Here is a 27,600-nt window from a genome sequence, read left to right as displayed (position 1 = left end):
AGTAGAAGTACCAACAGTTGTACATGAGACGTGATTCAGAGTCAGATACATAGTTCAGATTCGGGTAATGGGACAGCCACAGGGGACTTCAGGGTGGCGCTGTGTCAACAAAAGTAAAATGTCAATCTTGCAAAACTATATTGTTTATTCTAAGCAAATACATGTTCATATATAATATTAAAATATAATAAAAAACAACGCATCTATGAAGTTGAGCAAGAAACAAATATTTATATGTACATTCATATGCAAATGTACTGGTGTCTCAGTATTTCTACACCCTACAGTCAGATATATAGTCTGATAGCTGGGCACAGCACTGATAGCTGGGCACAGCACTGAGAGCGGTGTATCGACTATGTAGAAGACATACGTCAGCCTTGAGTGCGGACTTAGCGGGTTTGAATCCCGCTTGCGACAAACGTATTTCATGAAATTGTTCTATCATCAAGATAAATGATAGGGGGAAAAAAAGAAATTCCGTCATTATGCAGTGGTGTTTAACTAACAATACAATTAGTTAGACCATGGTCAAAGACATAGGAGCCATGATTTAAATCGACTATAACAGATATTCATAGTCATTTCCTGTTTCATAAAGGGGTTAGCATCTACACCGATACGTCGCATTCTCTAAAGAAAAGATATTGCTGGCGATTGTACTACAGCGTGGAAAATGCCAAAACACTGTACTTGTATGTCAAACACTGCGCTTTTATGTCAAACACTATACTTGTATGTCAAACTTCCTCTCCGAGTTGCCGTGAACATGTCTGACATTTATCTTTTTGACTAGTTGTGCAAGTTTATTACTGTTGGCCCACTAAGAAAACTCCAAAGTAGTTCTTCCTTTGGCCGGACTCGATGGCTTCATCTGTCGCTGCCACTGTGACTTGGTCCCCTGCGTCCAAGTGGAACACTCCCTGCAGCTCGGACACATGTTCGTTCTTTCTGGGCTTCATGTACAGTAGTTTTTTCTCGGTGTCCTTTTTAAAATTCTTCAAGACCTGATGGATGGGTTGGAATCCTGCCTTGAGCTGCAGGTGGCTGTAGATGTAGTAGTAGCCGGTGTGAAGCACCTGCAGGTGTTTCTGCTCCCTCATCTTCATACTACCCACCAACAGGATGTCTACACCCCGCGTCTCCCATCGAAGTGGTCTCACTTCCCGACTCCTCTCTACAACAGACACTGACATACAATACCCAGAACCAAAAGCTATGGCAAGAACGCTAATGCACCATGTCGTGTCTAATCTCATGTTATTGTAACACATGCACAAAGACGTGATGATATATGTATCTCCATACATACCTCTAACACTACCCCTAACCCTGACCAGCTGACTTACCTTCCTCGGTGTCCTTGTAGTACATGTGAGCCAGGGCTACTTGGCGGTTGGCGGGGGCCCCTGTCTTCATGCCAGTGGTCATGTTGAATGTCACCTCATCACGCACTATGTGGGGAAAATACATCATGATTAATGCTTGTGTATTTACATTCATCAACCCTCACAACCCCAACCCCCCGCATGCCCAGCCCCAACCCCAACCCCAACCCCACCGCACCCCCGAAGATCTGGATGCCATGATGAACAACTGAGGCATTTATAAATATAAATATGATATTCACGTGGTATTATATGGCTCGGCTGTTACTTCACCTGCTATGTTTATTAGGAATAGTGATGGTAGAGCCCTGCATGGTTATATGAGAAGTAATGAATCTGTACTTACCTTTTCCTACTTCTTGGTCGACATATATCTCAGCATACTGAAACAAAGAACATTTTGATATTTTCCAAAGCAAGTTAACAGCTAACAATGGTTATAGCTACCTCCATCGAAGGTTTATATACGCCAAGAAAAAATGAAGTAGCATATCTTTACTTTCATATCTTCCGAACTTAAAAGTTGCTGTTTGAAAAACGATAATGACATCACCGGTACTTGATGAAAAGTTTGTATAAGAACCCTGGTCTTCCCCAGATGACCACTAGGACAGGGAGGCAAGTGAAGGGGGACTTCGGTAAATATTGCCATGGAATAGTTCCTAATTGTGTCCTCAAACTATCGACTCTGCATTCAACTTGAGTGTGTAAACAAAGATTAGCACATTGTTTCCGAAAGTATTGCCTGATGTGGAAATATTTAGATGGTGGATATTACTGTCCGGGTGTGTATTATCTTACCGACTTATTAAAACATAAGAAACCCAATCTCATGAGAATAAAGAATTAATTTGCATCCAACATTATCGGTGCTGGTATAAATCTATTGACTTCACTACGTACCCCATCAATCAGCTCGAGCAGCTGGTCAACCCGTCGGAAGCAGCAGTGGTCTGGATACTTGGTAGATTTGATGTCACGTAAGAGGTCGAAGCCAGCCTTGGCCTCTAAAGGTTGACACTTGGTGCACAACTTGAATGTTTTAGGCTGGCCACTCTCCGTCTCAAAGAAATCGTCTTCTTTGTCATCGGAAAAGAAGGGTCCGTATTTAGGATTTGTGAGTATATAGAACACAAACATTAACACGTTGAAAAAACACAACACTGCAAAACATATTTCCAGTTTCTTGTAGCTGTGTTTGACATCCTCTACACGACTCTGTGTACCAGAAGAACCCCGGCGATGCTGCCTTCTTCCCTTGCCATGCTTGGGTTTGTGCGCGGTAAGAGAGGAACTAGTGTGCGAGTTCTGAGCATTTAGATAGCTGGAGGTCAGTGCCAGCTGGTTTGTGTGTGGGTAGATTGCCACACTGGACTCTGTCCGGGCGGGCGTGGATATCAGGGACATATACATGTCCTCACAGTTGTCAAGTTGCTGACAGTTCGAGTCGAGAACCTGGCATGTAGAGGAGTCACTGCCAGGAACCGTTTCAGTAGATGTATCCACCCTCTCTAATGACGTGTCTGGGGTCGGTTCTGACGTCATGTCATCAAACAAATGTTCCATCAAAACCGTGGTATTTTCAGTGCTCATGTTGGTGTCTGGGAAGTGTAACGCCTGCCTTACTGTGTTCCGCGTAGGTACATCATATGCCGGTCTGGCAATTCTGTACTAACTTTTTATATTACCGAAATATTTCCTTGTTAAACTGACGCAGGATTGAAAGTAACAGCCAGCGATGTGACTCATTGATGTATATTTAGCATCATTATAGCAATGAATAATTCAAGCAGGAATTCTTTCATAACGTGGTTTCTTACAAGTGAAAACGAAAGACATACACACACACACGTTATACTTAACAGCACAGAGGCACATCGGCGTTCTGCGTTAGAAGCGATCATGTGAATCTCCTTTTATTACTATACAATACAACAGTACTGGTATTGCTGACAGTGTTGTACTGTACGACACATCAGTACTGGTGTTTCTGTATAGTACTGTACAATACAACAGTACTGGTATTGATGACAGTGTTGTACTGTATGACACAGCAGTACTGGTGTTTCTGTAAAGTACTGTACAATACAACATTACTGGTGTTGCTGACAGTGTTGTACTGTACGACACAGCAGTACTGGTGTTTCTGTATAGTACTGTACAATACAACAGTACTGGTGTTGCTAAGAGTGTTGTACTGTACGACACAGCAGTACTGGTGTTTCTGTATAGTACTGTACAATACAACAGTACTGGTGTTGCTGACAGGGTTGTACTGTGCGACACAGCAGTACTGATGTTGCTGACAGTGTTGTAGTGTGCGACACAGCAGGGCTGGAGTTTCTGTACAGTACTGTACAATACAACAGGACTGGTATTGCTGACAGTGTTGTACTGTGCGACACAGCAGTACTGATGTTGCTGACAGTGTTGTACTGTGCGACACAGCAGGACTAGAGTTTCTGTACAGTACTGTACAATACAACAATACTGATGTTGCTGACTGTGTTGTACTGTGCGACACAGCAGTACTGGTGTTGCTGACAGTGTTGTACTGTGCGACATAACAGTACTGGTATTGCTGACAGTGTTGTACTGTGCGACACAGGAGTACTGGTGTTGCTGACAGTGTTGTAGTGCGAGACACAGCGATACTGCTGTTTCTGTATAGTACGGTACAATACAACAGTACTGGTGTTGCTGACAGTGTTGTACTGTACGACACAGCAGGACTGGAATTTCTGTATAGTTCTGTACAATACAACAGTACTGAAGTTGCTGACAGTGTTGTACTGTGCGACACAGCAGTACTGGTGTTGCTGACAGTGTTGTCCTGTACAACACAGCGGGACTGGAGTTTCTCTATAGTACTGTACAATACAACAGTACTGGTGTTACTGGCAGTGTTGTTCTGTACGACACAGCAGTACTGGTGTTGCTGACAGTGTTGTACTGTGCGACAAAACAGGACTGATGTTGCTGACAGTGTCGTTCTCTGCGACACAGCAGTACTGATGTTGCTGAGAGTGTTGTACTGTGCGACACAGCAGTACTGGAGTTTCTGTACAGTACTGTACAATACAACAGTACTGGTATTGCTGACAGTGTTGTACTGTACGACACAGCAGGACTGATGCTGCTGACAGTGTTGTACTGTACGACACAGCAGGACTGGAGTTTCTATGCAGTATTGTACAATACAACAGTGCTGGTATTGCTGACAGTGTTGTACTGTACGACACAGCATGACTGATGTTGCTGGCAGTGTTGTACTGTACGATACAGCAGTACTGGTATTGCTGACAGTGTTGTTCTGTACGACACATCAGTACTGGTGTTGCTGACAGTATTGTACTGTGCGACACAACAGTACTGATGTTGCTGACAGTGTTGTACTGTACGACACAGCAGGACTGGAGTTTCTGTACAGTATTGTACAATACAATAGTATTGGTATTGCTGACAGTGTTGTACTGTACGACACAGCAGGACTGATGTTGCTGACAGTGTTGTACTGTACGACACAGCAGTACTGGTATTGCTGACAGTGTTGTACTGTGCGACACAGCAGTACTGGTGTTGCTGACAGTGTTGTACTGTGCGACACAGGAGTACTGGTGTTGCTGACAGTGTTGTACTGCAAGACACAGCGGTACTGCTGTTTCTGTATAGTACGGTACAATACAACAGTACTGGGCCCACTTGCACAAAACGATCTTAGCACTAAGACTATTGTGAGCCTATGTTTAAGTATGGGAGTAAAGATCATCTTAGCGCTAAGATCGCTTTGTGCAAGTGGGTCCAGGTGTTGCTGGCATTGTTGTACTGTACGACACAGCAGTACTGGTGTTGCTGGCATTGTTGTACTGTACGACACAGCAGTACTGATGTTGCTGACATTGTTGTCCTGTGCGACACAGCAGGACTGGAGTTTCTGTATAGTACTGTACAATACAACAGGACTTGTGTTGCTGACAGTGTTGTCCTGTGCGACACAACAGGACTGGAGTTTCTGTATAGTACTGTACAATACAACAGGACTGGTGTTGCTGACAGAGTTGTCCTGTGCGACACAGCAGGACTGGAGTTTCTGTATAGTACTGTACAATACAACAGGACTGGTGTTGCTGACAGTGTTGTTCTGTACGACACAGTAGGACTGGAGTTTCTGTACAGTACTGTACAATACAACAGTGCTGGTATTGCTGACAGTGTTGTACTGTACGACACAGCAGGACTGATGTTGCTGACAGTGTTTTACTGTACGACACAGCAGGACTGGAGTTTCTGTACAGTATTGTACAATACAACAGTGCTGGTATTGCTGACAGTGTTGTACTGTACGACAAAGCAGGACTGATGTTGCTGACAGTGTTGTTCTGTACGACACATCAGTACTGGTGTTGCGACAGTGTTGTACTTTGCGACACAACAGGACTGATGTTGCTGACAGTGTCGTTCTCTGCGACACAGCAGTACTGATGTTGCTGACAGTGTTGTTCTGTGCGACACAGCAGGACTGGAGTTTCTGTATAGCACTGTACAATACAACAGTACTGATGTTGCTGACAGTGTTGTACTGTACGACACAGCAGGACTGGAGTTTATGTACAGTATTGTACAATACAATAGTATTGGTATTGCTGACAGTGTTGTACTGTACGACACAGCAGGACTGATGTTGCTGACAGTGTTGTACTGTACGACACAGCAGTACTGGTATTGCTGACAGTGTTGTACTGTACGACACAGCAGGACTGATGTTGCTGACAGTGTTGTACTGTACGACACAGCAGTACTGATGTTGCTGACAGTGTTGTACTGTGCGACACAGGAGTACTGGTGTTGCTGACAGTGTTGTACTGCAAGACACAGCGGTACTGCTGTTTCTGTATAGTACGGTACAATACAACAGTACTGGGCCCACTTGCACAAAACGATCTTAGCACTAAGACTATTGTAAGCCTATGTTTAAGTATGGGAGTTAAGATCATCTTAGCGCTAAGATCGCTTTGTGCAAGTGGGTCCAGGTGTTGCTGGCATTGTTGTACTGTACGACACAGCAGTACTGGTGTTGCTGGCATTGTTGTACTGTACGACACAGCAGTACTGGTGTTGCTGGCATTGTTGTACTGTACGACACAGCAGTACTGGTGTTTCTGTATAGTACTGTACAATACAACAGGACTGGTGTTGCTGACAGTGTTGTACTGTACGACACAGCAGTACTGGTGTTTCTGTATAGTCCTGTACAATACAACAGGACTGGTATTGCTGACAGTGTTGTACTGTACGACACAGTGGTACTGGTGTTTGTGTATAATACTGTACAATACAACAGGACTGGTGTTGCTGACAGTGTTGTACTGTACGACACAGCAGTACTGGTGTTTCTGACAGTGTTGTACTGTACGACACAACAGTGCTGATGTTGCTGACAGTGTTCTACTGTACGACACAACAGTACTGGTGTTGCTGACAGTGCTGTACTGTGCGACACAGCAGTACTGGTGTTGCAGACAGTGTTGTACTGTACGACACAACAGTACTGATGCTGTTGACAGTGTTGTACTATACGACACAACAGTACTGATGCTGTTGACAGTGTTGTACTATACGACACAACAGTACTGATGTTGCTGACAGTGTTGTACTGCACGACACAGCGGTACTGGTGTTTCTGTATAGTACTGTATAATACAACAGTACTGGTGTTGCTGACAGTGTTGTACTGTGCGACTCAGCAATACTGGAATTTCTGATATATAAATGTACAACACAGCAGCACCGGGGCTCTGTTATAGTTATAGCACAGTACAACACTGGGCCAAGGGATGTGTGAGGTTTGGTGAAGTACTGGACAATACAGCAGTACTGGTGTTGTTGTCATCGTACTGGACAATACAGCAGTACTGGTGTTGCTTAAACAGCTCTTCTACTGGTGAGCGCTTACAGATCAGTTACCTTGCCACAAAGCGTCATCGTGTATGAGTTTACAATGCATTGTCAGTACCTTGATAATTTTAGTGATACAATTTATCTACGGTGAATATATTCTAAAAAATCTAGTTTCCTTAGCTTCTAGTAGATTGTCATAAATAAAGTTAAATTTCTTTCCTCATTCCTGCAGCTTTGTATTTATAAGTACAGCATTCATTCTCCGCTGACTACTTTGAGCTCAGTGCAGGTTTATGCACAATTTACACAGTTTCTTTTGAGATATTCTTATATTCAAGGTGCACACGTGTTGACAGTTAACCTGTTAATACGCTGTTACAGTTATGACAACGTCAGTCCCCACATTTTGAGACCGGTGGTACATTAACTTTACACAAAGCATCTACATTACATATCGGTACACAACAGTACTAAGCGTTATGTGATGCTACGTCACTACTTTATATTAATATGTTTGTCTGTTTGTTGTTTTACGCCGCTCTCATCAATATTCCAGCTATATGACGGCGGTATGTACATAATTGAGACGGGACCAGACAGTTCAGTGACTGATATCATGAGCATCGATCCACGCAAATGGGATACGAAGACATGCGTCATCCAAGTCGGCGAGGCTAACCCACCCGATCCCGTTAGTCGCCTCTTATGACAAGCATAGACGCCTCTTACGACAAGCAACAGACCTATTCTAACCCAGGTCTTCACCAGTATGTTTCTGATGTAGTAGAGTGTTGCTGACACAGTAATAGTACTTGTGTTGCCATATATAGGGCTGTACAACACAACCGTGCTCATGTTGCAATATATAGGGCTGCACAACACAACAGTACTGATGTAGCCATATATAGGGCTGCACAACACAACAGTACCGATGTTGCCATATATAGGGCTGTTCAACACAACAGTACTGATGTTGCCATATATAGGGCTGTACAACACAACAGTACTGATGTTGCCATATATAGGGCTGCCCAACACAACAGTACTGATGTTGCCATATATAGGGCTGTACAACACAACACTGCTCATGTTGCAATATAAGGGGCTGTACAACACAACAGTACCGATGTTGCCATCTTTTGGACCCATGAAGATCCGGGGTAGAATAGGTCTTCAGCAACCCATGCTAGCCCGAAAAGGCGACTGTGCTTGTCATAAGATGCGATTAACGGGATCGGGTGGTCAGGCTCGCTGATTTGGTTGATGCATGTCATCGTATCCCAATTGCGCGGATCGATGCTGATGATTTCAATCACTTGATTGTCTGGCCCAGACTCGATTATTTACAGATAGCAGTCATATAGCTAAACTAGTGCTAAGTGCGGCGTAATCAACATGAAACTGAAAAACTGCCATATTTTGGGCTGTACAATGCAAGTTCCGCAGTTGCTCCTGACTGATGTTACATGTTGGCACAGGAGAAGTTCAGGAAGAACATAGTACGGGCCCTGTAACCCTAATTATACACAGCAACTATGTTCCTGCAACTGCACTAGTCTATGTAAGCCATCAAAGTCCAAATACGCCATGTTTTCATGAAGTAGGATTTAAACTCTAAACAATAGAAACTGGAGTACTGTGTGCAACTGGTTTATTTCCGGCAGTTGATCGCGAGTATTGCCTGAATTGAGTCAAAGGTAGGTTGGTAGGTGGACAGGTAGGTATCCAGGTATGTATGTATACGAGGGAAGGTAGGTTGGCAGGTGGACATATAGGTAGGTAGCCAGGTATGTATGTATACGAGGGAAGGTAGGTTGACAGGTGGACATGTAGGTAGGTAGCCAGGTATGTATGTATACGAGGGAAGGTAGGTTGGCAGGTGGACATGTAGGTAGGTAGCCAGGTATGTATGTATACGAGGGAAGGTAGGTTGACAGGTGGACAGGTAGGTAGCCAGGTATGTATGTATACGAGGGAAGGTAGGTTGGTAGGTGGACATGTAGGTAGGTAGCCAGGTATGTATGTATACGAGGGAAGGTAGGTTGGTAGGTGGACATGTAGGTAGGTAGCCAGGTATGTATGTATACGAGGGAAGGTAGGTTGGCAGGTGGACATATAGGTAGGTAGCCAGGTATGTATGTATACGAGGGAAGGTAGGTTGACAGGTGGACATGTAGGTAGGTAGCCAGGTATGTATGTATACGAGGGAAGGTAGGTTGGCAGGTGGACATGTAGGTAGGTAGCCAGGTATGTATGTATACGAGGGAAGGTAGGTTGACAGGTGGACAGGTAGGTAGCCAGGTATGTATGTATACGAGGGAAGGTAGGTTGGTAGGTGGACATGTAGGTAGGTAGCCAGGTATGTATGTATACGAGGGAAGGTAGGTTGGTAGGTGGACATGTAGGTAGGTAGCCAGGTATGTATGTATACGAGGGAAGGTAGGTTGGCAGGTGGACATGTAGGTAGGTAGCCAGGTATGTATGTATACGAGGGAAGGTAGGTTGGCAGATGGACATGTAGGTAGGTAGCCAGGTATGTATGTATACGAGGGAAGGTAGGTTGACAGGTGGACAGGTAGGTAGCCAGGTATGTATGTATACGAGGGAAGGTAGGTTGGTAGGTGGACATGTAGGTAGGTAGCCAGGTATGTATGTATACGAGGGAAGGTAGGTTGGTAGGTGGACATGTAGGTAGGTAGCCAGGTATGTATGTATACGAGGGAAGGTAGGTTGGCAGGTGGACATGTAGGTAGGTAGCCAGGTATGTATGTATACGAGGGAAGGTAGGTTGGCAGATGGACATGTAGGTAGGTAGCCAGGTATGTATGTATACGAGGGAAGGTAGGTTGGCAGGTGGACATATAGGTAGGTAGCCAGGTATGTATGTATACGAGGGAAGGTAGCTTGGCAGGTGGACATGTAGGTAGGTAGCCGGGTATGTATGTATACGAGGGAAGGTAGGTTGACAGGTGGACATATAGGTAGGTAGCTAGGTAGGTATGTATACGAGGGAAGGTAGGTTGGCAGGTGGACATATAGGTAGGTAGCTAGGTAGGTATGTATACGAGGGAAGGTAGGTTGACAGGTGGACATATAGGTAGGTAGCCAGGTATGTATGTATACGAGGGAAGGTAGGTTGACAGGTGGACATATAGGTAGGTAGCCGGGTATGTATGTATACAGCGGTCAGTAGTCAGTAGTCAGCGGAGAATGAATGCTGTTGGTAGGTGGACAGGTAGGTAGGTACGTAGGTGGGTTGCCATGAAGTAGGTAAGTACATTGGTGGACATTATTGTAAGACATGTTTTTAATAAACAACTAGTAACACATTAACCAAGTATATGAATAACAATATAGAAGTGGCACATCTTGGTCCATGTTGAAATACTGCAGAAACATCATCACGTGCCATTTCAAGCACATAGTCCCAAAGTCATGTGTTCCCGTCCTGTGCAATGACTTAAAAGTCCGATGGTCCTGCCATGAGGATTACCTGTGAATGACGCACTCTTCACAGCACAACCACTGTCATGAAACTGTCTTCTAATAGCTTGTGTTGACTTGGGAGATCAATAGACCTGTTACACACAGATAGCCTGGACTAAATCAAGTGTATATAAAGGTTGAGGTCAGATAACACGCGTCCCGGGACACGTGAAGGGAGCCACGTGATCAGTTTTGGGAACGTTGCACAAGATGTCACATGAGGAGATGAGGGGAGGGGCTTCTCATTCACAGAGCATAATGTCGGTACTACTTCAGTATCGAGTTCCTTGTAGTGTACTGATTATGAGTAAGTGAGAAACTTCCTCCTAAATTGAAAATAACTGTAGTATCAGAGCAATCCAATGGCTGTCCCTACCACCTCACACAACTGTGTCCAGCGTCACATCACAGATGCACACAACTGTGTCCAGCGTCACATCACAGATGCACACAACTGTGTCCAGCGTCACATCACAGATGCACACAACTGTGTCCAGCGTCCCATCACAGATGCACACAACTGTGTCCAGCGTCACATCACAGATGCACACAACTGTGTCCAGCGTCACATCACAGATGCACACAACTGTGTCCAGCGTCACATCACAGATGCACACAACTGTGTCCAGCGTCCCATCACAGATGCACACAACTGTGTCCAGCGTCACATCACAGATGCACACAACTGTATCCAGCGTCACATTACAGATGCACACAACTGTGTCCAGCGTCACATCACAGATGCACACAACTGTGTCCAGCGTCACATCACAGATGCACAGAGGCCCAGGTCACTGAAACAGACGCATGAGGACAGAGCATGTGAGACATGGAAGCAAGCAAATGTTCTTTTTAACAGTACGTTTAAAATGTTCCAAACAAATGTATTGATGTGTGTGAATTAAATGCTCTCATTCAAAAGATGACAATAACTGTATTACTTTGATTATGACGGTGAATGTAACGGTTATGTGTGATACTTACAAAGTTCAGTTCAGCTCTTGTTCGGGCCCGTACACTAAAACATAGTAAACATTGGTCAAGATTAGGACATCCTCAGTGGATAGGGGGGGGGGGAGAGAGGGGGTACACATATGTTAAGTGAGAGGTTATGTCCAGAGAGATGGGGCAGATCTACAGATAAGGGTGATTGGGTTTTTGTTGTTTAACGCCGCACATCGTAATATAGTATCCCATGTGTATGGCGGCTGTCTGACAATAAAAGGAGTCTAGAATAGAAAACAAGAGAGAATGAGATCGAGAGAATTTTAGAACAAATGAGACCACGATTTTACTTTATTATTTCCAAATTGAAATATTTGGGATGTCTATTTTGATATGCATGTACCCTGTGCCAGGACGTGGAGTCCTCTCAAAGATGGTCGCTACATTGGCGCTCAATGTGGGGCTGGGTACCTTCGTATAGAATTTCAGCAAAATATGTCTCAGTACCATAACATGCGCTCGGACCGTGCCTTTTGTTGATGTAGGAATATGTAGCAGGGCGTGGGGTCAACCCACAGACGAGATTCTTACCTTGTACCTTGCTGACGGTATAACAGTCTCATTGGTCATGTGTCCAAGGCGTCCGGCCTCCAATAAGAAGCTAGGTGGTTCGAATACCACGGGACTCCTAACGTTTGTATTGTTAATGCTGACTCCAAGGAGTCTATATAATGCTACTCACGTGAGGTATAAGCTTGATAATTTCTTCCACACTCTTCAGCTGGCACGTGTTTAGATCTGTGGGAAGTCGGAGGTCTTTAATAGCCGAAGTTTCCCTTCCGCAGACGCTCTCCAGGGTTGCACACGCCAGGCGCACCGAGCGTATGGGCTCCTCGCGGTGCAGGAAGGGCGACACGGATGGGTTCATGAGAATGAACGCTACAATACTGAGCACAATGAATAGGGTCAAAACAACATAGGCAATCTTCAACTTGAATAAACTTCTACCAAGAGTTTTCACCTCCTTTATGTCCGCTGCAGTAACCGGGGCGTACATCTCGTAGTAACCGTAGTAGTCCGAGTACTCACTGTTGGCTACAGACTGGTGAGTGTACAGTCGGGCCCGGTGACCGTACTGTAGCATGTTCCCGCCACCACGAGTGGGCATAGCGAAGGTGTGGTCTTGTGGTCTGGCACCGAACCCCCCTTGGTCTGCAACATCTCTCATGGCCATGGCGTCGTCGGTGAATGTGTCTGCGAGGCAAAAGCCAGGTCCGGACATGAGTGTGTGGAGAGTAGTGACCAGGAAACAGCCGACTGTCACTGTCAGTCAGTCAGTATTTTGACTAGATTCCGAGCGTTCAGCATCCAGAGTACCCGCCGCAGGTCAGCCAGTGCCGTGTGTCGCCTGTGTGTGTTGCTCAGCGCAGTGACAGTTGCAGCTACCAAGTAACGCATACACTGGTATTTCCACAAAATACACCGAGTCACAATAGTAATAATTTCCGCGTATGACGAATGCATGTGGAAGGCGTCTGATCCTGATCGGGATGATGTAAACGCTATATGTACATGGCAGCGTTCACAGTTCACTACTTCTTACTATGTACGTCACTTGGGTACTCTGTTCACTGAAAACTACCGTAACTTAATGAGCGGGAGTCAGATTGAGTGAGTGAGTGAGTGAGTGAGTGAGTGAGTGAGTGAGTGAGTGAGTGAGTGGGTTGGTGGTTGGGTGAGTGTGTGGGTTGGTGGTTGGGTGAGTGAGTGAGTGAGGGAGGGAGGATTGTTTCAGTCCAGCCAGTTTGTATCTATGTCTCGGCAATACAGTTCACAGACAGCTGAAAGAACTCGGGGCTCCACGCTTGTCACAGTCAAAGGGACATAACCGCTTCCTGCTCGAGCAGCGATTTTACGGTTCTACTTCACTAAATCAGAAGCTGTTATTTCGTAGATTTTGATTTTTTTCATTGTAATTTTTTATTTATTAATGGATAATTTACCAAATGTGGAGTTATTAGAGTGTTTCACTATGTAAACAATACAGGGAAGTAAGGTGGAGCAATATATGCCACAACCGCATCCCATGACTGTCGAACACTCTGCAAAGACCTAACTGATGTCAGCACAGGAAGGTGAACAACAGCCCACTGACAAATGTGAAATATACTCTGCGAAAAAGGAAACGCAAAAGTGATTTCAGATGTATATTTCATATATAATATAAATAATCAATTGAGGGTAATCGATTGTTCAAAATTGGCACACATCATTGTGATTGACTCAGGTTCCATATGTCAAACATGGAATATCTTGTATGGCCACCATTAGGGTCCAAAACTTTCTGGCATCGCCGTCCAATGGAAGCAGTCACATCCCGAATTTAGGCCTGGGGAATGTTCACCCACTCTAACTGTTTTGCTTGCGCCAACTATTGGAGGGTCTGTGGTTGTTGCTGCGGTGCTGGAGATCAAGTGGACCCCATAAATGTTCGATGGGGTTTAAATCTGGAAATCTTGAGGTCCATGGCAGGACCTGGATGTTGTGATTCCTGAAAAAGGCTGTTGTCAGTCTTGCCGTGTGAGTCCGGGCGTTGTTTTGTTTGAAAATGACGTTCGCTTGGTGCATAATGGAAAGGACATGTAGCCGACGAATCTCGTCTGTGTCACGTTGTGCCGTTAAATGCCACAGAAGTTGCACCAAGTCTGTTCTACCAGTGGCTGCCCACATAACACTACCACCACCAAATCATTCCACTTCCTGCATGGAGTTTCGTGCGTGACGTTCCCCGCGACGCCTGTTAACACAACGTCTACCATCCGCACGGCGAAGTAGAAAACGTGACCTGCCATTAAACCAAACTTGTCGCCATCGCAATAGTTACCAAATTCTGTTACGTTGACACCATTGGCCTCGCAGCCGACGATGCAGGTTCGTCAAAATGACACCTCGAACTGCTCATCTAGGGCGAATACCTTTAAGGGCGTAAACGGTTCCTTGCTGTCTGGGCTGATATCTTACGCAATTCTGGTATTGCCGTAGTTGTAGAGGTGGCTGTGGTGGTTCTTTCACGTAAGTGACGCCGCCGTATGAATTTGACCTGAGCACTGATCACGTGGCTCCCATCAGGGGTCCTGGGACGCGTGTTATCTGACTTCAACCTCTACATACACTTGATTTAGTCCAGGCTATGTGTGTGTAACACGTCTATTGATCACCCAAGTCAACACAAGCTATTAGAAGACAGTTTCATGACAGTGGTTGTGCTGTGAAGAGTGCGTCATTCACAGGTAATCCTCATGGCAGGACCATCGGACTTTTAAGTCGTTGCACAGGACGGGAACACATGACTTTGGGACTATGTGCTTGAAATGGCACGTGATGATGTTTCTGCAGTATTTCAACATGGAAAAAGATATCCCACTTCCATATTGTTATTCATATATTTGGTTGATGTGTTACTAGTTGTTTAGTAAAAACATGTCTTACAATAATGTCCACCATTGTACCTACCTACTTACATGGCAACCCACCTACGTACCTACCTACCTGTCTACCTGTCAACCTACCTTCCCTCGTATACATACATACCTGGCTACCTACCTGTCCACCTGCCAACCTACCTTACCTCGTATACATACCTACCTGGCTACCTACCTACCTGTCCACCTACCAACCTACCTTCCCTCGTATACATACATACCTGGCTACCTACCTACATGTCCATCTGCCAACCTACCTTCCCTCGTATACATACATACCTGGCTACCTACCTACATGTCCATCTGCCAACCTACCTTCCCTCGTATACATACATACCTGGCTACCTACCTACATGTCCACCTGCCAACCTACCTTCCCTCGTATAAATACCTACCAGGCTACCTACCTACATGTCCATCTGCCAACCTACCTTCCCTCGTATACATACATACCTGGCTACCTACCTACATGTCCACCTGTCAACCTACCTTCCCTCGTATACATACATACCTGGCTACCTACCTACATGTCCACCTGCCAACCTACCTTCCCTCGTATACATACATACCTGGATACCTACCTACATGTCCACCTGCCAACCTACCTTCCCTCGTATAAATACCTACTAGGCTACCTACCTACATGTCCACCTGCAAACCTACCTTCCCTCGTATACATACATACCTGGCTACCTACCTATATGTCCATCTGCCAACCTACCTTCCCTCGTATACATACCTACCTGGCTACCTATCTACATGTCCATCTGCCAACCTACCTTCCCTCGTATACATACATACCTGGCTACCTACCTATATGTCCATCTGCCAACCTACCTTCCCTCGTATACATACATACCTGGCTACCTACCTATATGTCCACCTGCAAACCTACCTTCCCTCGTATACATACATACCTGGCTACCTACCTATATGTCCACCTGCCAACCTACCTTCCCTCGTATACATACATACCTGGCTACCTACCTACATGTCCACCTGCCAACCTACCTTCCCTCGTATACATACATACCTGGCTACCTACATATATGTCAACCTGGCAACCTACCTTCCCTCGTATACATACCTACCTGGCTACCTAAATATATGTCAACCTGGCAACCTACCTTCCCTCGTATACATACATACCTGGCTACCTACATATATGTCCACCTGCAAACCTACCTTCCCTCGTATACATACATACCTGGCTACCTACCTACATGTCCACCTGCAAACCTATCTTCCCTCGTATACATACCTACCTGGCTACCTATCTACATGTCCACCTGGCAACCTACCTTCCCTCGTATACATACATACCTGGCTACCTACCTACATGTCAACCTGGCAACCTACCTTCCCTCGTATACATACATACCTGGCTACCTACATGTCCACCTGCCAACCTACCTTCCCTCGTATACATACATACCTGGCTACCTACCTACATGTCCACCTACCAACCTACCTTCCCTCGTATACATACCTACCTGGCTACCTACCTACATGTCCATCTGCCAACCTACCTTCCCTCGTATACATACATACCTGGCTACCTACCTACATGTCCACCTGCCAACCTATCTTCCCTCGTATACATACATACCTGGCTACCTACCTACATGTCCACCTGCCAACCTACCTTCCCTCGTATACATACATACCTGGCTACCTACCTACATGTCCACCTGCCAACCTACCTTCCCTCGTATACATACATACCTGGCTACCTACCTACATGTCCATCTGCCAACCTACCTTCCCTCGTATACATACCTACCTGGTTACCTACCTACATGTCCACCTGCCAACCTACGTACTATGCTTTTCGTAGGAGGCGGCTTACAGGATCGGATGGTCAGGCTCGCTGACTTGGTTGATGCATGTCAGCGTATCCCAATTGTGTGGATTGATGCTCATGATGTCAATCACTTGATTGTCTTGTTCAAACTCGATTATATAACGACCGTCGTCATATAGCGTGAATATTGCTGAGTGCTGCGTTAAAACAACAAACAAACAAGCAAAAACCTACGTACTTATATGCATACCTACATACACACGCGCACATGCACACGCACGCGCACACGCACGCGCACCACCTACACATACACGTATACGTGTTTGTTTCTTTCACTATTGGGACACTATGTTCAACTCTATGTGTTAAACAAGCATATATGTCCCTTGAATTTTTGGGGGGTACATCAAGTGTGTCTTTGACCTATATAAGCAACATTCAACACCCAACCAAATCCACTCACCTCCCACCCTGACCCATTACAACTTCTTGCAAACGCACATTCACCCATTCACTTACTCATTAACTCATTCACTCACATGCTGAATGACAACAATTGCATGCACCTATCGACGATGTACAACACATACAACGGTGACTAATTGATATGTCTGTGGACTGTGCACGATGATTGTGCTTACTGACAAGGGTAGGGGGGAGGCGGGGGGGGGGATACAGTTGACCGAATTCAGGCAATACTCGCGATCAACTGCCGGAAATAAACCAGTTGCACACAGTACTCCAGTTTCTATTGTTTAGAGTTTAAATCCTACTTCATGAAAACATGGCGTATTTGGACTTTGATGGCTTACATAGACTAGTGCAGTTGCAGGAACATAGTTGCTGTGTATAATTAGGGTTACAAGGCCCGTACTATGTTCTTCCTGAACTTCTCCTGTGCCAACATGTAACATCAGTCAGGAGCAACTGCAGAACTTGCATTGTACAGCCCAAAATATGGCAGTTTTTCAGTTTCATGTTGATTACGCCGCACTCAGCACTAGTTTAGCTATATGACTGCGGTCTGTAAATAATCGAGTCTGGGCCAGACAATCAAGTGATTGAAATCATCAGCATCGATCCGCGCAATTGGGATACGATGACATGCATCAACCAAGTCAGCGAGCCTGATCACCCCATCCCGTTAGTCGCATCTTATGACAAGCACAGTCGCCTTTTCGGGCTAGCATGGATTTCTGAAGACCTATTCTACCCCGGATCTTTATGGGTCCAAAATATGGCAACATCGGTACTGTTGTGTTGGGCAGCCCTATATATGGCAACATCAGTACTGTTGTGTTGTACAGCCCTATATATGGCAACATCAGTACTGTTGTGTTGAACAGCCCTATATATGGCTACATCAGTACTGTTGTCCTGTACAGCCCTATATATGGCAACATCAGTATTGTTGTGTTGTACAGCCCTATACATGGCTACATCAGTACTGATATGTTGTACAGCCCTATATATGGCAACACCAGTACTGTTGTGTTGGGCAGCCCTATTTATGGCAACATCAGTACTGTTGTGTTGTACAGCCCTTTATATGGCAATATCGGTACTGTTGTGTTGTTCAGCGCTATATATGGTAACAACAGTCGTGTTGGGTTGTACAACGTATAATTGACGACAGCAGTACAGTTGTGTTTTGCAGCCCTATATATGGCTACATCGGTACTGATGTGTTGTGCGGCGCTATATATGGCTACATCGGTACTGTTCTGTTGTAAAGCCCTATGTATGGCTACATCAGTACTGTTGTGTTGGGCAGCCCTATATATGGTAACATCAGTACTGTTGTGTTGTACATCCCTATATATGGCAACATCAGTACTGTTGTGTTGTACAGACCTATATATGGCTACAACAGTACTGCTGTGTTGTGCAGCCCTATATATGGTAACATCAGTACTGTTGTGTTGTACAGACCTATATATGGCAACATCAGTACTGTTGTGTTGTACAGACCTATATATGGCTACAGCAGTACTGCTGTGTTGTGCAGCCCTATATATGGCAACATCAGTACTGTTATGTTGGGCAGCCCTATATATGGTAACATCAGTACTGTTGTGTTGTACAGCCCTATATATGGCAATATCGGTACTGTTGTTTTGTACAGCCCTATATATGGCTACACCAGTACTGTTGTGTTGTGCAGCCCTATATATGGCAACATCAGTACTGTTGTGTTGTACAGCCCTATATATGGCTACACCAGTACTGTTGTGTTGTGCAGCCCTATATATGGCAACATCAGTACTGTTGTGTTGTACAGCCCTATATATGGCAACATCAGTACTGTTGTGTTGAACAGCCCTATATATGGCTACATCAGTACTGTTGTCCTGTACAGCCCTATATATGGCAACATCAGTATTGTTGTGTTGTACAGCCCTATACATGGCTACATCAGTACTGATATGTTGTACAGCCCTATATATGGCAACACCAGTACTGTTGTGTTGGGCAGCCCTATTTATGGCAACATCAGTACTGTTGTGTTGTACAGCCCTTTATATGGCAATATCGGTACTGTTGTGTTGTTCAGCGCTATATATGGTAACAACAGTCGTGTTGGGTTGTACAACGTATAATTGACGACAGCAGTACAGTTGTGTTTTGCAGCCCTATATATGGCTACATCGGTACTGATGTGTTGTGCGGCGCTATATATGGCTACATCGGTACTGTTCTGTTGTAAAGCCCTATGTATGGCTACATCAGTACTGTTGTGTTGGGCAGCCCTATATATGGTAACATCAGTACTGTTGTGTTGTACATCCCTATATATGGCAACATCAGTACTGTTGTGTTGTACAGACCTATATATGGCTACAGCAGTACTGCTGTGTTGTGCAGCCCTATATATGGTAACATCAGTACTGTTGTGTTGTACAGACCTATATATGGCAACATCAGTACTGTTGTGTTGTACAGACCTATATATGGCTACAGCAGTACTGCTGTGTTGTGCAGCCCTATATATGGCAACATCAGTACTGTTATGTTGGGCAGCCCTATATATGGTAACATCAGTACTGTTGTGTTGAACAGCCCTATATATGGCTACATCAGTACTGTTGTCCTGTACAGCCCTATATATGGCAACATCAGTATTGTTGTGTTGTACAGCCCTATACATGGCTACATCAGTACTATTGTGTTGTACATCCCTATATATGGCAACATCAGTACTGTTATGTTGTACAGCCCTATATATGGTAACATCAGTACTGTTGTGTTGGGCAGCCCTATATATGGCAATATCGGTACTGTTGTTTTGTACAGCCCTATATATGGCTACACCAGTACTGTTGTGTTGAACAGCCCTATATATGGCTACATCAGTACTGTTGTCCTGTACAGCCCTATATATGGCAACATCAGTATTGTTGTGTTGTACAGACCTATATATGGCTACAGCAGTACTGCTGTGTTGTACAGCCCTATATATGGCAACATCAGTACTGTTATGTTGTACAGCCCTATATATGGTAACATCAGTACTGTTGTGTTGGGCAGCCCTATATATGGCAACATCAGTACTGTTGTGTTGTACAGCCCTATACATGGCTACATCAGTACTGATATGTTGTACAGCCCTATATATGGCAATACCAGTACTGTTGTGTTGGGCAGCCCTATTTATGGCAACATCAGTACTGTTGTGTTGTACAGCCCTATATATGGCAATATCGGTACTGTTGTGTTGTTCAGCGCTATATATGGTAACAACAGTCGTGTTGGGTTGTACAACGTATAATTGACGACAGCAGTACAGTTGTGTTTTGCAGCCCGATAAATGGCTACATCGGTACTGATGTGTTGTGCGGCGCTATATATGGCTACATCGGTACTGTTCTGTTGTAAAGCCCTATATATGGCTACATCAGTACTGTTGTGTTGGGCAGCCCTATATATGATAACATCAGTACTATTGTGTTGTACATCCCTATATATGGCAACATCAGTACTGTTGTGTTGTGCAGCCCTATATATGGCTACAGCAGTACTGCTGTGTTGTACAGCCCTATATATGGTAACATCAGTACTGTTATGTTGTAAGCCCTATATATGGTAACATCAGTACTGTTGTGTTGGGCAGCCCTATATATGGCTACAGCAGTACTGCTGTGTTGTACAGCCCTATATATGGTAACATCAGTACTGTTATGTTGTACAGCCCTATATATGGTAACATCAGTACTGTTGTGTTGTACAGCCCTATATATGGCAATATCGGTACTGTTGTGTTGTTCAGCGCTATATATGGTAACAACAGTCGTGTTGGGTTGTACAACGTATAATTGACGACAGCAGTACAGTTGTGTTTTGCAGCCCGATATATGGCTACATCGGTACTGATGTGTTGTGCGGCGCTATATATGGCTACATCGGTACTGTTCTGTTGTAAAGCCCTATATATGGTAACATCAGTACTGTTGTGTTGTACATCCCTATATATGGCAACATCAGTACTGTTGTGTTGGGCAGCCCTATATATGGTAACATCAGTACTGTTGTGTTGGGCAGTCCTATATATGGTACCATCAGTACTGTTGTCCTGTACAGCCCTATATATGGTAACATCAGTACTGTTGTGTTGTACATCCCTATATATGGCAACATCAGTACTGTTGTGTTGGGCAGCCCTATATATGGTAACATCAGTACTGTTGTGTTGGGCAGTCCTATATATGGTACCATCAGTACTGTTGTCCTGTACAGCCCTATATATGGTAACATCAGTACTGTTGTGTTGGGCAGCCCTATATATGGTACCATCAGTACTATTGTGTTGTACATCCCTATATATGGCAACATCAGTACTGTTGTGTTGTACAGACCTATATATGGCTACAGCAGTACTGCTGTGTTGTACAGCCCTATATATGGCAACATCAGTACTGTTATGTTGTACAGCCCTATATATGGTAACATCAGTACTGTTGTGTTGGACAGCCCTATATATGGCAACATCAGTACTGTTATGTTGTACAGCCCTATATATGGTAACATCAGTACTGTTGTGTTGTACAGCCCTATATATGGCAATATCGGTACTGTTGTTTTGTACAGCCCTATATATGGCTACACCAGTACTGTTGTGTTGTGTAGCCCTATATATGGCAACACAAGTACTATTACTGTGTTAGCAACACTCAGAAACATACTGGTGAAGACCTGGGTTAGAATAGGTCTGTTGCTTGTCGTAAGAGGCGTCTATGCTTGTCATAAGAGGCGACTAACGGGATCGGGTGGGTTAGACTCGCCGACTTGGATGACGCATGTCTTCGTATCCCATTTGCGTGGATCGATGCTCATGATATCAGTCACTGAGTTGTCTGGCCCCATCTCAATTATTTACATACCGCCGTCATATAGCTGGAATATTGATGAGTGCGGCGTAAAACAACAAACAAACAAACAAACAAAACATAACATTGTTAACTTTATTAATGACAAACTACTAGAAGCTAAGGAAACTAGATTTATTAGAATATATCCACCGTAGATAAATTGTATCACTATTATTATCTAGGTACTGTCAAAGTATTGTGACGTCATACACGATGGCGTTTTGTGGCAAGGTAGCTGAGCTGTAAGCGCTCACCAGTAGAAGAGCTGTTTAAGCAACACCAGTACTGCTGTATTGTCCAGTACGATATCAGCAACACCAGAACTGCAGTATTGTCCAGTACGATATCAGCAACACTAGTACTGCTGTATTGTTCAGCACGATATCAGCAACACCAGTACTGCTGTATTGTTCAGTACGATATCAGCAACACTAGTACTGCTGTATTGTTCAGTACTATATCAGCAACACCAGTACTGCTGTATTGTTCAGTACGATATCAGCAACACCAGCACTGCTGTGTCGCACAGTACAACACTGTCAGCAACACCAGTACTGTTGTATTGTACAGTACTATACAGAAACTCCAGTCCTGCTTCTGTTGTACAGTACAACACTGTCAGCAACACCAGTATTGTTTTATTGAACAGTACTATACAGAAACACCAGTACTGCTGTGTCGCACAGTACAATAATGTCAGCAATACCAGTACTGTTGTATTGTACAGTACTATACAGAAACTCCAGTCCTCCTTTGTTGCACAGTACAACGCTGTCAGCAATACCAGTACTGCTGTGTCGTACAGTTCAACACTGTCAGCAATACATGTCCTGCTGTGTCGTACAGTACAACACTGTCAGCAATACCAGTCCTGCTGTGTCGTACAGTACAACACTGTCAGCAATACAAGTCCTGCTGTGTCGTACAGTACAACACTGTCAGCAATACCAATACTGCTCTGTCGTACAGTACAACGCTGTCAGCAATACCAGTACTGCTGTGTCGTACAGTACAACACTGTCAGCAATACCAGTCCTGCTGTGTCGTACAGTACACCACTGTCAGCAATACCAGTACTGTTGTATTGTACAGTACTATACAGAAAATCCAGTCCTGCTGTGTCGTACAGTACAACGCTGTCAGCAATACCAGTACTGCTGTACAGTACTATACAGAAAATCCAGTCCTGCTGTGTCGTACAGTACAACGCTGTCAGCAATACCAGTACTGCTGTGTCGTACAGTACAACACTGTCAGCAATACAAGTCCTGCTGTGTCGTACAGTACAACGCTGTCAGCAATACCAGTACTGTTGTATTGTACAGTACTATACAGAAAATCCAGTCCTGCCGTGTCGTACAGTACAACACTGTCAGCAATACCAGTACTGCTCTGTCGTACAGTACAACACTATCAGCAATACCAGTTCTGTTGTATTGTACAGTACTATACAGAAACTCCAGTCCTGCTTCTGTTGTGCAGTACAACACTGTCAGCAACACCAGTACTGTTTTATTGAACAGTACTATACAGAAACACCAGTACTGCTGTGTGGCACAGTACAATAATGTCAGCAATACCAGTACTGCTCTGTCGTACAGTACAACACTGTCAGCAATACCAGTACTGTTGTATTGTACAGTACTATACAGAAACACCAGTACTGCTTTGTCGTACATTACAACACTGTCAGCAATACCAGTTCTGTGTGTGTGTGTGTACAGTGTGTTGATGCAGCACGTGGTTATACACTATGGGCCGGTAGTCTATGTGTACGTCTTTCGTTTACACTTATTAAGAAACGTTCGTTATGAAAGAATTCCTGCTTGAATTATTCATTGCTATAATGATGCTAAATATACATCAATGAGTCACATCGCTGGCTGTTACTTTCAATCCTGCGTCAGTTTAACAAGGAAATATTTCGGTAATATAAAAAGTTAGTACAGAATTGCCAGACCCGCATATGATGTACCTACGCGGAACACAGTAAGGCAGGCGTTACACTTCTCAGACACCAACATGAGCACTGAAAATACCACGGTTTTGATGGAACATTTGTTTGATGACATGACGTCAGAACCGACCCCAGACACGTCATTAGAGAGGGTTGATACATCTACTGAAACGGTTCCTGGCAGTGACTCCTCTACGTGCCAGGTTCTCGACTCGAACTGTCAGCAACTTGACAACTGTGAGGACATGTATATGTCCCTGATATCCACGCCCGCCCGGACAGAGTCCAGTGTGGCAATCTACCCACACACGAACCAGCTGGCACTGACCTCCAGCTATCTAAATGCTCAGAACTCGCACACTAGTTCCTCTCTTACCGCGCACAAACCCAAGCATGGCAAGGGAAGAAGGCAGCATCGCCGGGGTTCTTCTGGTACACAGAGTCGTGTAGAGGATGTCAAACACAGCTACAAGAAACTGGAAATATGTTTTGCAGTGTTGTGTTTTCTCAACGTGTTAATGTTTGTGTTCTATATACTCACAAATCCTAAATACGGACCCTTCTTTTCCGATGACAAAGAAGACGATTTCTTTGAGACGGAGAGTGGCCAGCCTAAAACATTCAAGTTGTGCACCAAGTGTCAACCTTTAGAGGCCAAGGCTGGCTTTGACCTCTTACGTGACATCAAATCTACCAAGTATCCAGACCACTGCTGCTTCCGACGGGTTGACCAGCTGCTCGAGCTGATTGATGGGGTACGTAGTGAAGTCAATAGATTTATACCAGCACCGATAATGTTGGATGCAAATTAATTCTTTATTCTCATGAGATTGGGTTTCTTATGTTTTAATAAGTCGGTAAGATAATACACACCCGGACAGTAATATCCACCATCTAAATATTTCCACATCAGGCAATACTTTCGGAAACAATGTGCTAATCTTTGTTTACACACTCAAGTTGAATGCAGAGTCGATGGTTTGAGGACACAATTAGGAACTATTCCATGGCAATATTTACCGAACTCCCCCTTCACTTGCCTCCCTGTCCTAGTGGTCATCTGGGGAAGACAAGGGTTCTTATACAAACTTTTCATCAAGTACCGGTGATATCATTATCGTTTTTCAAACAGCTACTTTTAAGTTCGGAAGATATGAAAGTAAAGATATGCTACTTCATTTTTTCTTGGCGTATATAAACCTTCGATGGAGGTAGCTATAACCATTGTTAGCTGTTAACTTGCTTTGGAAAATATCAAAATGTTCTGTGTTTCAGTATGCCGAGATATATGTCGACCAAGAAGTAGGAAAAGGTAAGTACAGATTCATTACTTCTCATATAACCATGAGGGCTCTACCATCACTATTCCTAATAAACATAGCAGGTGAAGTAACAGCCGAGCCATATAATACCACGTGAATATCATATTTATATATGCCTCAGTTGTTCATCATGGCATCCAGATTTTCGGTGGTGCGGTGGGGTTGGGGTTGGGGTTGTGAGGGTTGATGAATGTAAATACACAAGCATTAATCATGATGTATTTTCCCCACATAGTGCGTGATGAGGTGACATTCAACATGACCACTGGCATGAAGACAGGGGCCCCCGCCAACCGCCAAGTAGCCCTGGCTCACATGTACTACAAGGACACCGAGGAAGGTAAGTCAGCTGGTCAGGGTTAGGGGTAGTGTTAGAGGTATGTATGGAGATACATATATCATCACGTCTTTGGGCATGTGTTACAATAACATGAGATTAGACACGACATGGTGCATTAGCGTTCTTGCCATAGCTTTTGGTTCTGGGTATTGTATGTCAGTGTCTGTTGTAGAGAGGAGTCGGGAAGTGAGACCACTTCGATGGGAGACACGGGGTGTAGACATCCTGTTGGTGGGTAGTATGAAGATGAGGGAGCAGAAACACCTGCAGGTGCTTCACACCGGCTACTACTACATCTACAGTCACCTGCAGCTCAAGGCAGGATCCAACGCCATCCACCAGGTCTTGAAGAATTTTGAAAAGGACACCGAGAAAAAACTGCTGTACATGAAGCCCAGAAAGAACGAACATGTGTCCGAGCTGCAGGGAGTGTTCCACTTGGACGCAGGGGACCAAGTCACAGTGGCAGCGACAGATGAAGCCATCGAGTCCGGCCAAAGGAAGAACTACTTTGGAGTTTTCTTAGTGGGCCAACAGTAATAAACTTGCACAACTAGTCAAAAAGATAAATGTCAGACATGTTCACGGCAACTCGGAGAGGAAGTCTGACATACAAGTATAGTGTTTGACATACAAGTACAGTGTTTGACATACAAGTACAGTGTTTTGGCATTTTCCACGCCGTAGTACAATCGCCAGCAATATCTTTTCTTTAGAGAATGCGACGTATCGGTGCAGATGCTAACCCCTTTATCAAACAAGAAATGACTATGAATATCTGTTATAGTCGATTTAAATCATGGCTCCTATGTCTTTGACCATGGTCTAACTAACTGTATTGTTAGTTAAACACCACTGCATAATGACGGAATTTTTTTTTTCCCCCTATCATTTATCTTGATGATAGAACAATTTCATGAAACACCTTTGTCGCCAGCGGGATTCAAACCCGCTAAGTCCGCACTGAAGGCTGACGTATGTCTTCTACATAGTCGATACACCGCTCTCAGTGCTGTGCCCAGCTATCAGACAGTATATATCTGACTGTAGGGTGTAGAAATACGATGCTGAGACACCAGTACATTTGCATATGAATGAACATATAAATATTTGTTTCTTGCTCAACTTCATAGATGCGTTGTTTTTTATTATATTTTAAAATTATATATGAACATGTATTTGCTTAGAATAAACAATATAGTTATGCAAGATTGACATTTTACTTTTGTTGACACAGCGCCACCCTGAAGTCCCCTGTGGCTGTCCCATTACCCGAATCTGAACTATGTATCTGACTCTGAATCACGTCTCATGTACAGCTGTTGGTACTTCTACTATTGTTCCACTTCGTATTCCCTGAGTCAAGGTTGGTTGGTTGTTTTACGCCACACTCAGCAATAGTCCAGCTATATGACGGCGGTCTATAAATAATCGAGTCTGGACCAGACAATCCAGTGATTGACATCATGAGCATGGATCCGCGCAATTGGGATCGATGACATGCATCAACCAAGTCAGCGAGCCTGACCACCCGATCCCGTTAGCTGTCTCTTACGACAGCATAGTCGCCTTTTACGGCAAGCATGGGTTTCTGAAGACCTATTCTACCCCG

General features: G+C 44.4%; 3 protein-coding genes across 3 annotated transcripts; 1 reads left to right on the top strand and 2 right to left on the bottom strand.

Annotated features, from left to right (window-relative positions):
- Positions 1–325: 325 nt before the first annotated feature.
- On the bottom strand, positions 326–3,058 carry LOC124119511. Its single transcript, XM_046482046.2, has 4 exons — positions 2,292–3,058; positions 1,735–1,771; positions 1,350–1,454; positions 326–1,177 (listed from the first exon to the last, which is right to left on the bottom strand). Exons 1-4 carry the CDS (start codon positions 2,979–2,981, stop codon positions 810–812), a joined length of 1,200 nt encoding a protein of 399 aa, XP_046338002.1. The 5' UTR covers positions 2,982–3,058; the 3' UTR covers positions 326–809.
- Positions 3,059–10,578: 7,520 nt separating this feature from the next.
- LOC124119504 lies at positions 10,579–13,321 on the bottom strand. The gene is made up of 3 exons (XM_046482034.2): positions 12,460–13,321; positions 11,757–11,790; positions 10,579–11,566 (listed from the first exon to the last, which is right to left on the bottom strand). Exons 1-2 carry the CDS (start codon positions 12,997–12,999, stop codon positions 11,767–11,769), a joined length of 564 nt encoding a protein of 187 aa, XP_046337990.1. The 5' UTR covers positions 13,000–13,321; the 3' UTR covers positions 10,579–11,566; positions 11,757–11,766.
- A 10,900-nt stretch (positions 13,322–24,221) lies between these two features.
- On the top strand, positions 24,222–27,197 carry LOC124119512. The gene is made up of 4 exons (XM_046482047.2): positions 24,222–25,081; positions 25,602–25,638; positions 25,884–25,988; positions 26,161–27,197. Exons 1-4 carry the CDS (start codon positions 24,392–24,394, stop codon positions 26,526–26,528), a joined length of 1,200 nt encoding a protein of 399 aa, XP_046338003.2. The 5' UTR covers positions 24,222–24,391; the 3' UTR covers positions 26,529–27,197.
- Positions 27,198–27,600: the final 403 nt, after the last annotated feature.

This window comes from Haliotis rufescens, unplaced genomic scaffold (genome assembly GCF_023055435.1).
Source record: "Haliotis rufescens isolate VD_foot unplaced genomic scaffold, xgHalRufe1.0.p SCAF_9, whole genome shotgun sequence".
Classification (NCBI taxonomy): domain Eukaryota; kingdom Metazoa; phylum Mollusca; class Gastropoda; order Lepetellida; family Haliotidae; genus Haliotis; species Haliotis rufescens.
This window is presented reverse-complemented; position numbering and strand designations above follow the sequence as displayed.

Excerpts from the sequence above, each read along its gene's own strand:
- LOC124119504 (XM_046482034.2), bottom strand. The coding sequence starts at position 12,999 with ATGTCCGGACCTGGCTTTTGCCTCGCAGACACATTCACCGACGACGCC. Across the intron at positions 11,791-12,459 it reads TTATCAAGCTTATACCTCAC|TGTACGGGCCCGAACAAGAG; the intron begins GTGAGTAGCATT and ends ACTATGTTTTAG.
- LOC124119512 (XM_046482047.2), top strand. The coding sequence starts at position 24,392 with ATGAGCACTGAAAATACCACGGTTTTGATGGAACATTTGTTTGATGAC. Across the intron at positions 25,082-25,601 it reads TGCTCGAGCTGATTGATGGG|TATGCCGAGATATATGTCGA; the intron begins GTACGTAGTGAA and ends TCTGTGTTTCAG. Across the intron at positions 25,989-26,160 it reads CTACAAGGACACCGAGGAAG|AGAGGAGTCGGGAAGTGAGA; the intron begins GTAAGTCAGCTG and ends TGTCTGTTGTAG.
- LOC124119511 (XM_046482046.2), bottom strand. The coding sequence starts at position 2,981 with ATGAGCACTGAAAATACCACGGTTTTGATGGAACATTTGTTTGATGAC. Across the intron at positions 1,455-1,734 it reads CGACCAAGAAGTAGGAAAAG|TGCGTGATGAGGTGACATTC; the intron begins GTAAGTACAGAT and ends TTCCCCACATAG. Across the intron at positions 1,178-1,349 it reads CTACAAGGACACCGAGGAAG|AGAGGAGTCGGGAAGTGAGA; the intron begins GTAAGTCAGCTG and ends TGTCTGTTGTAG.